The 10,679-nt window shown below is 35.3% G+C and overlaps 1 protein-coding gene across 1 annotated transcript; it reads right to left on the minus strand.

The window, feature by feature from the left end:
- Positions 1 to 9,212: 9,212 nt before the first annotated feature.
- LOC150030034 (uncharacterized) lies at positions 9,213 to 10,076 on the minus strand. The gene is made up of 2 exons (XM_090310142.1): positions 9,618 to 10,076; positions 9,213 to 9,392 (listed from the first exon to the last, which is right to left on the minus strand). The coding sequence occupies exons 1-2, from the start codon at positions 10,074 to 10,076 to the stop codon at positions 9,213 to 9,215; spliced, it is 639 nt and encodes a 212-aa protein (XP_090166268.1).
- Positions 10,077 to 10,679: the final 603 nt, after the last annotated feature.

Here is a 10,679-nt window from a genome sequence, read left to right on the forward strand (position 1 = left end):
TTGTGTTGGGGACATGCGAGCGGGGGCGTCCTATACAAAAAGTTTGTATAAGACCTGACCACGAAGTGTTAACGTTTCGTTATATAACACCATTCATGACAGAGATTTCACTTCACTAGGATGACCATAGGTAACATGACCTCAATCCTGAGTGAGTTGGGAACTTCTATCTTTGAGGGCGGTCCTTTGATTTGTATGGGTGCAAGTGGCCAGATCACCGATTCAAACCTACCAGTTTAGGGATTCGTCTGATTTGGGAGCTGGGAACTCAGCTACACAAGATGAAATTCACCCCTTCCTCGAGGCAGGAGTAAGTAGATAGATAGCTCCTTTAAGGGTTGATTCCGAGGCTTGAATGATGTGGCGCCACACACCTTCTCTTGGCCCGAGAGGTGTTTACACATAGTTGGACTATGTTGTATTGTTCATTAGAGGAATTAATGGTACTTAAGAAGTGAGATGTAACTATAGGGGCATAACGGTAATTTGGCCCAGCTGTACTTACGAGCATCTGTGAAGGGTCATCGTACTCATGATTGGTTATATCCGATGGACACAGAAATATATCTGTGGTAAGAAGAGTTCAGCTATTGGTCTTTAGTGGAAAGCCTGACAGTTAATAGATGGTGAATCTTGTGGCAAAAGAGTTTAGTCAGCTAGGTAGCTTGGATAAAGTCAAGAACCAGTGTTTGGGTTAATTTGAAATGTTCAAATTAACAAGAGGAAGTTTGATTATATATGATATTATTGGACTGGTTAATTATATATGATATAATTGGCTAAATGTATGAGATACATTATTTTGGAGGAAATTAGAATAAATATGATTTATATCAAGTAAAGGAGAAAATACTATAGTAGATATGTGATATCAAACTATAGGTTAAAAATATAATATAATTATATTTATTAATTAATTAGTTGATTAAGTATATGATAATTAATCCAAATTTCACTTTTGGGCGTGGGTTAGTGAGAATGAGTCGGTTATTAAAACCGATGAATTAAAATGAAAAATGTTTTCATTTTGAATGACCCGGAGTTCAATCATCCAAAAGAAAGAAGAGCACGTGTTGGTGAAAAGCTAATCGATCACTTAAAAAAATCGAGAGACTATACGATAGTCCTTCTCCACCTAAACGAACATCCACCTCGCTCTTAAACGATCGTACACTTGTTCCTACACGATCGGATAGCTTCTCTAAACGATAGTATAGTGTGTCGATTTTACTATACCTTTTCCTAAACAATCGTTCAGTAAAATCTACACGATCGTGTAGCTTCTCCTAAACGATAAACATTTTGTTACGCAATAACATCTTTTTCCCTCCCACTTGCTTATCGCCTACACAATTCGTGTTCCTCCTTCCTCTACTAAATTCACCAAAGACCACGCTTTGGGTTTTCACTCCGAGAATACCTGGGGCTTTTTGCTGGTGGTGTTGTCCCCGCGGCGTTTGTGTTCGTATGGTTGTTCGTGCTGCTGTTGTTGACGCTGCTGTTTGGCATTGGTAGATTGCTTGGAGAGTTCCGCTGCGTTGAATTCCAAAGTGTAAGATTGTCTTCAACTGGTATGGCACCCATACTCTCGTTATTTTCTTGTTTATAGCATGCCAATAATTAGTGTTTGTTTGCATAACTGTATGTTTTGAATGTATAATGTGTATTTCGGTCACGGTAAGATCGGAGCGATCCGAACGCGCTCCTGGAACTCTTCGGTAAGAGAGATCCTTCACCATTTATTGGAAAAAATGGCACTTAATCTTGGACTTGTCACAACCATTCTGCTTCTTCTTCCTATTATTCTTTGTTTTCCTCTTTGAAAACAAGCCTTCTCCTCCTTATTAATCTTTCTTGTTCATTTGTCACTCTAGTTCTCTGACTCTGCTAATATGATTGATTCTGTTGTTATTCTTTCCCTACCGTACTTCATGGCTGTCTTGACATCTTTGAATGATTCTGTAGAGTGTCAAGCAATATGAAAGCCTCATTTTCTTCCCCAATATTTTCTCCTATTGATCTGAATTCTAAACACACTTTCTTAAACTCGTTCAAATTATCAGTAAGGGACTTTGCAGCATCCATCTTGTATGTGAAAAAACTTCCCCTCAAGAAAGCTTTGTTAGGTAAGTCTTTGTTGAGATAAATCTGATTCAGTTTGTTCCAGAGGGCATAGGTAGTAGATTGGTCAACAATCTGCCTCAAAACACTATCTATGACATTAAAGACAATGGTTCAATAGCATTTACCTCGATTGTCTCTTTCTCTACCTTGATGAGTGTTTCAGGGTATTTTGCAGGTCTGTAATGGCTAGTAGTGCCTTATGCTGTCCCAAGACTGCCTTAATCTTCGCGTTCCATCGTTCAAAGTATGTCTTACCATCAAACTTTTCGATTTCATATCTGGTTGTAGCCATTATTGATCTTCAATATTGACTTATCTGATTAGAAGTATGCAAGAATTCAAATCTTGGATCTATCTTGTACTGTTCACTGAGCTCTGATACCACTTGTTAACTCACATCACTATGATCTTCTTATTTGCAGTCACAAATTATTCAGCATTAACGGTTAAGTACACTTTAAGACTCTTGGGAGGCTGTATGCTTAAGGCTTGAAAACTCTTCTGTCGTTTACCTGATGGAACCTCAATCGTGTAGACGAAGCTCTAAAGAACTAGACGATAGTTCAATTATGTAAACGATAGAAAGAAGCGCTAGACGATCGTGTAGACAACTGTTATTAAAGCTAAACGATCGTATAGATGACAGCTGAAGAGCTAGACGATCGTATAGATGATGCGATGCAGAGCTAAATGATCGTATACACGATGCGATAGGAACTAAGCAATCTTGTAAATAATACTTAAGTAAATGTTAAACAATCGTAGAGTAAGAATGAAAGAACACAAGAGTTTAAGTGGTTCGGCCAAAGGCCTACGTCCACTTTGCAAATCGGGAGGGTCTCTTTTATTACTTCTTCTTCAAAGTTATTACAGAATGAGTGCCTTGTCATCTCTCTCATTTTCTTATGTTCTTCTCACATTCGTTTTTTTTATATACACAGGCACTCAGCTCTGGTGGTTACAACCACATAACAGAAAGAAGACGACAATGTTTCAACTGCCTGCAATCTTATTTTCTTGTCTTCGGTTCTTTCTGTAACACATGTGATTTTATATTGTTAGCATAATTACGTTATATCTATATTGAATAGATAAACCCTAGAATCATTCATGTCAAATTGTCAAGAATAAATAATATATCGGATTCCATTAAGAAACTAACGATAACTTCAAGATGATGATAGATGACTATGATCTTCCTCAACCAAAACTCTGAATGCCCTTAGTGAGATCTCTCTCTAGATGGGATTCAAGAAAGACTGAGTGCTTATTGTTTTGGTATATTGGGGACCATAGCCTAAAGTCTCTTTATATAGTAGTTCAATTAAGGTTCCCATTAAACGCTAATTAACTAGGAATGAGCTTCTACCCATTAAGTCCATACTCAATTAGGAATCTAGGATCTTAATTAATTAGATCATATAATATGCCAAATCTAATAATATAATCCAATGTGATAAATTATTAATCCACATACATAGCCCATACTTTAATAAAAAATATTATTATTTAAATATGTCTAAAAATCTCCCACTTGGGCCATGTCTGTGTATCTAATATAATTAAATCATATAAATCTTAAGCGCGTATAAAGAGGTTATTTCAATAATAGAATTCTCCTTTAGTTCAATCTGGTTCATATCCTGTATTAGCATGGAATCAAGGCAGCTTTCGTCACTACCCATGTAACTAAACCTTCCCTTATCACCAATTCCAATACATACAATGACATCGATCAAGTATGGATGGATAGTATGCTACATGCAAAGTGATCTAGGTCATGCCTGTTTTCAATTGGTCCAAAATCTTTAGTGAGATCATTCTTAAAAACTTTATGCTAACCTACATGCATAATAAATAAGTTGAGATAATAAAATATAAACCATAAACTTTATTTTATATAGAAAATAAACAAAATAAGGTCAAAGAACATCCTCAATAACAAACTCCACTAAATCATGGAATCAGAAAAGTGACTAATACCCATGTGAGTAACATGCACATGAAAAACTTTAGGTGGTAAACCTTTAGTCAATGGATCTGCCACCATGGAGTTTGTTCCTATGTGTTCTATCAAATTTTGACCATTTTGAACTCTTTGTTTACCAACCAGAAATTTCACGTCTACATGCTTTGAGTTCATATTGCTTCTGTTCTTGTTGGAATACATCACTGCCAACTTATTGTCACAAAATAATTTTAGTGGTATTTCTGTGCCAACTACTATTTATAGCCCAGTGATAAAATTTCACAACCATATTCTATGATTGGACGCTTCATAACATGCTATAAATTCTGCAGCCAATGGTAGAAGAAGCCATAAGTGTTTGTTTCACTTTTCCAGGATATAGCTCTTCTAGCTAACATGAAGATATAGCCTGAAGTGGATTGTAAAGTGTCTTGGCATCCAGCATAATTAGAACTAGAATACCCAATTATCTCCAAAACTTCTGATCTCCGATAAGTAAGCATATAATCTTTTGTTCTCTGTAAATACCTCATAACCCATTCAGCTGCTTTCCAATGATCCATCCCCGGGTTGCTCAAATATCTACCTAACACTCCAACTATAAACATAATATCTGGATGCATACATACTTGAGTGTACATTAGACATCCAATAGCCGATGCATAGGGAACCTTCTGCATCTCCTTAATCTCAAGTGTGGTCTTGGGACATTGATCTAAATGAAATTTATCACCTTTGGCGATCAGGGTATCTCCTGGTGCATAATCTTTCATGTCAAATCTAATCAAAATCTTTTCAATGTAGTTCTTTGTGACAATCTAAAAAATCCTTGAGAACGATCTCCCAGTATTTCAATTCTTAATACAAAAGAAACATCACCAAGATCCTTTAGCTCAAAATTCCTTTTGAGAAATCTCTTAGTATCATGCAATAAACCTACATCATTACTTGCTATGAGTATGTCATCGACATATAACACCAGAAAGATTGATTTACTCCTACTGAACTTGTGATATACACAATCGTCCACTATATTCACCTCAAAATCGAAAGAGGTTATCACTTCATGGAATTTGTGATACCATTGACGAGAGGCTTTCTTGAGACCGTAGATGAATTTCTTCAATTTGCACACCATAGACTTTGAATTACCAGACACAAAGTTTTCTAGTTGTACTATATAAATCGTCTCATCAATGTTTCCATTGAGAAATACAGTTTTTATATCCATCTAGTGTAGCTCTAAATCGAAGTGAGCAACAGTGCCATGATTACTCTAAAAGAGTCTTTCGATGAAACCGCAGAGAAACTCTCTTTGCAATCAATGCCTTCCTTTTGAGTAAAACCCTTTATAACAAGACGAGCCTTAAATCTTTCGATATTGCCATGTGAATCCCTTTTGGTTTTAAATATCCGTTTACAACCTATAGGTTTCACTCCTGATGGCAATTTGACAAATTTCTAAATGTTATTGTCTTTCATGGATTTTATTTCCTCTTCCATAGCATTTATCCACTTTTGAGAGTTAGAACTTTGTAGAGCTTGTTAGAAGTGGATTTGATCATCTTTCATTACAGCCACAACATCCTGATGTTCTTGAAGAAACACTTCGCTATTGAACCAATCTGGAATTGCAATTCTTCTCTCTCTAGTAGATCTCCTTAGTGGCACTTCTGGAGGTTGTTGAGTTTGAACTTCAGGTTCAACAACGGGGACTTCAATGTTGTCTTTTTTTATAATTGGTTTAATAGCGAATCGGGAATTGGAGCTTGAACATCATTTATAACTACAATAAGAAAAGAAACTAATTTGTCTTCAAAGACAACTTTTCTTATGTTATCTTCCCCCCAAGCTCAAATCCTCAAGGAATCTAGCATTTCATGTCTCAAACAATGATCTAGAAGTGAGATCATAAAACTTGAAACCCCGAGAGTACTCAAAATACCCAATAAAATAGCAGCCAATAGTTATTGAGTCCAATTTTCTTTCATTTGGCTTGTAAGGCCTAGCCTTAGCTGGACAACGTCAGATGTGAAGATGTTTAATACTAGGCTTCTTTATTGTCCACAACTCATAAGAGGTTTTAGCTACTGCTTTACTAGGTACCCTATTAAGGATATAAGCTATAGTCGTTAGTGCCTCACCCCCGAAGGATTCTAGTAGAGAAGAATGACTAATCATACTTTTTACCATATCCTTAAGTATTCTATTTCGTCTTTCTGCTACACAATTTATGTTGGGTTTTCCTGACATACTGTATTGTGGGACGATTCCACATTCCTTTAGGTATTTGGAAAAGGGTCTTGGACGTTATTCACCTGATCCATCATATCTGTTATAGTATTTGTTGGAGTTAGAAAACATGCAACAAAAGAAAAACGGATAATTAAGCATTATAATCCATTAATTTTGGCTCAAATTTAAATATGCTCATAAAATACAAAGTGAGTTTCATGACAAACCTTTGAAGAACACCTTGAATCACGAAGCTCAGCTGCAATCTTCTTGAATTCAACTTGTGAACCACCTCAAGGTCTTCCCAATTATCCTCTTGCTGCCTCTGAAGATTTCTAATTTTCGAGTAGAAAACTTATCTTCAACCTTTGAAGATCTTCAGCCTAATCCACCTAATTTCATGCTAAATTCCACTCAAATTCTTTAATATATATTGCATGACAATCATGAAAGAACCATTGTTGCATGAATTGCAGCTCATGCTAGGATTAATTACTGAATTTGGAAGTGGAAAATGTGTAAGCTAGTTGGAAATGGAAGTGGGAAAATGCCAACTTTTCCATTTCCAATTTTCTTCTTCTTTTTCTTTAAATTTGTAATCTCAAATTACAACATAATTTCAGTTTTTAATTCAATAATTAAAATTGAAATTGTATTTAATTTTACAAAAAATAATTTAAAATTAATTTTTCTAATAAAATTAATAATTAATAATTAATTAAACAATTTAATTAATTCAATTAATTTAATATCAAATATTAAATTAATTTAATACTAATTCCACTATCATGAATCCCTATTCATGAATTTAATATTTAAATCATATTTAAATATTAATCGATTCTCCAATTTCGTTTAATTCCAAAATTAAACGCGTAATTCTATCTCGTATAATTACTAATTTCCTTAATTGTCATTCGAATGTTTCAAATCAACTTATCACGCTACTCCAAGGTTAATCTATTTACGAGCTAGTAGGGGGACCTCTGGACCTACAGATCATGGGTTCCAACGATCCGATATTAATTGGCTAAACTCTTTACACCAAATTAATCCCCATTCATTAACTATTGAGTCACTCCATTAAAGCCCATAGTTGCACTCCCCTCACTATAGATATATTAGTAATATAACCCTTCACAGGTTGTTCGTAATAATGAATGAGAGAAATGTTTGTTTTACCCCCGAGATTACCTCTTGTTCCTTTAGTCCCACTGATACTCTAATAAACAATTGATTTGTGATCCGATCAACAAACTGAGTCCCTCTAGGGCCAATGAGAGGGTGGGGCCCCTTGTTTAAGACCCAGAGTCAACACTTAAGAGAACAATCTCTTTACTATCCCTGAAAGTGGGTAGGAGTAAATTTTATCTTGCACCTTATGTCTCCAGCTATCTACCCGGTCTTACCCCTGAAATTGAGGTTTATTGAGCCAACGCTATTGAGTCAACCCTCACCTATGCAAATCTAAGGATAATCTCGTATAAACAGGATTTCATAGTTAGTTCAAGATTAAGGTCAAGTTACCTAGGTCATCGCTTTGAAATTATCAGTCTTAAACAGTAAATAGTGTTAGAAAGTAAGAGTGACTAATTTTGTAGTTCGATCTTGTATAAACCCATTGCACAGGACACCTCCACTTCTTATGTCATAACATGTACGAATTAGGATTACATCGTCTGTAGCACTTTACAATTTCTTATAACAATTACGGAGTAGGTCACATCCAATAGTGTTACCAGAATAAGGCACCCAACCTCATTCATATACTATGGATCATTTTGACTATTTACTCGAACCTGATCCACTTTTATGTCTCCACATATAGTTCAAGTACTCAGGTAATAGTCATGAATCTTGTAGGTTATTGGATTTCTAAAACGAAATAAGCAATATATTTTCAATAACGACTTATTAAATTTTTAGAAATAAGCTTTATTGTTTACAAACCACGAGTTTTAGAACATAAAACTTAAAAAACTCCCATTTGGACTAAAACTCTAGCGGTAACTTATATATCTATATATATAAAACCGAGTTTCTGAGTTTTATAGAGAAATACAATAAACTAGGGCATCTCATACCCATGGTTTATCATTCGGTATCTCATATCTGATATTTCTCCCACTTGCCTTAGGTTATTAATCTAGTATTCCTAGTCTTCCTAGGAGATTCTCTAACACTTTAGCCGAGAGAATCGTTGTAAACAAGTTAGTGTACAATAGACTTCTTATTAAGCTATATGGGAAATACATCTTATTCTTAGTAATGATCAGGAAGTCACATTTTTCTCCCACTACATTGAGGTACTCTCAACTCTTTGAGTAAGATGCATTTGACCTGTCAAAACAACTCTTATTATAGCAGTGTTAATTCAATGACTCTTTATTGATTTATGCATTTTTTATGGAAACAAATAATATAAGGTGATCTTAAAGACCATTCTAATGATATTGAGAAACCAATCTAAGGCAATTAGAAAGTTTGACATTGGATGTGAAGTTCTATCAAATAGACCTAGAGATCTTTAAGCTTTCTATACTTTGATCTAATCGAAGTATTTCAGTTTTAGTTTACCTAATAAGTTTTGTATACTCTGAACGTCTCAAGTGTTCTAAACTTATTATTTAGGTTAAATAACTATTTGCCTTAATTGATTTCTAGCTGTTTTAAATATCTGAATATTTGCAAATGGCATTTAACTAAGTTTGGTTCTTTAACAGAAGTTGTTATGAGATAGAACATACATAATTTTTGAAAATGAACATTTCATTTACAACAAAATATATACATTTTGTTCTTTACAAGATAACAAAAGCAGGTAAAATTATCTTCAGACAGGAACATCTCCCACTGGTTAAGCTGAGCAAGCGGTCCTTAGGAACTAGTTTGCGTGTTTTGCTTTCTCAACTCTCTTCTCAGCAAGGTACTGAGGGCAATTCCTCTTCCACTGCCCTTCCTTGTTGTAGTGGAAACACTTCACTTTGTCTGCAACGTTATTCTTGCCTTTCTTCCCAACGGGTTTCTTCTTCCCTTTGCCTTTGCTTTTCTTAACAGTAATACTCTTATTTTGTGAAGAGGAAGCAACATCAGGCTTTTTGGAGGACGTTCCTCTCTTCTCAGTGGTAGTAAAGTTTACTTCAAATTCTAGACCTTTAGCTCTCACTATTGTATGGTAATCTTGTAGCTCATTCAGAAGAGTAGTCAAGTTGTATTCAATTTTATTCATTAATGCGTTCGTACAGAATTGCAGAAAACTATTCGGAAGAGATTCCAGAATAAAACCGACTTGACTTCTCTTGTCAACGACCATGCCATTTACTTCCGCCACATTGAAGTGGACCATTATGTTCAGGACATATTCATGAACAGAGGCCCCCTCTTTCATGCGACAGTTGTAAACGTACTTGATGACATCATGCCTTAGAGAGAAGAACGGTTGCCCAAACATCCCTCGTAGAGATTCCATAATCTCTTTGGTAGTACCTATATCCTCATGTTTCTTCGCCAAGACCCCATATATGCTGGCAAGGATATAAGCATGGGTTTTATTCACCCTGGTCCATCTTTCGTACGTATCCTGAGCAGTTTGGTTTACGGTAGAGCTTGGAATGGGAGGACAATCCTCTATTAAGACAAACCGTAAATCATTTATCACCAGTATAGTATTCAAATTTGATTTCCAGGTTGCATAATTATCCCCTATCAGTTTATCAGATACCAACAATTGTACTAGTGCACTCGTCATTTTGAAAAATATAAATAAAATATAAGTGAATAGCTTTTTAAATCCAATCAAGTTTTAGCAAAGTAATAATATACCTAAGATTATTTTTTCAACGATACTACAGCAAGACATTTTGGACTAAACACTATCTCGAGAATAACTCATATTTCGATAGTCATTTAGCTACCATTTTTTGCCAGAATTTACTAACTCTTTAGTAACTTTATAAGTGTAACCCCCTATTTTAAGACCTCAGAATTTCGATTCCAACGATGATCCCCAAGTTGGAAAGTCAAAGTAGAAACTGACTTTAGAAATCTTATCCATTTCTGGAGTTTGAGTTGTTCTGAATACTATATTAAAACCCCCTGAGGGGATAGCCATCGTTAAATGACTAGCAAGGCCGACTTAAAGATGAAAAACATGCACAACATAGGAATCTCATGGTTCAAACCAACAGAAGAGACCATAGGATATGTTGACACATATCCTTCACCCATTTACTATGAATGACTTCCCCGATTCACTTTGGTCTTGATCTATGACGAACACTTTCCAAATGGAGGTCACTCCCAGGGTGACATAAAGTGTTGCATGGATCTTATGGTGGGAATTATATAGGGA

This window comes from Benincasa hispida, unplaced genomic scaffold (assembly GCF_027475165.1).
Source record: "Benincasa hispida cultivar pf3 unplaced genomic scaffold, pf3_genome.v1.1 HicScf675, whole genome shotgun sequence".
NCBI lineage: Eukaryota > Viridiplantae > Streptophyta > Magnoliopsida > Cucurbitales > Cucurbitaceae > Benincasa > Benincasa hispida.

What these genes read in the sequence shown, in the direction of transcription:
- LOC150030034 (XM_090310142.1), bottom strand. Translation starts at nt 10,076, where the DNA reads ATGACGAGTGCACTAGTACAATTGTTGGTATCTGATAAACTGATAGGG. An exon ending in TCGTTGACAAGAGAAGTCAA is followed by an intron (nt 9,393 to 9,617) that starts GTCGGTTTTATT and finishes TCACAAAATAAG; the next exon opens with AGTATTACTGTTAAGAAAAG.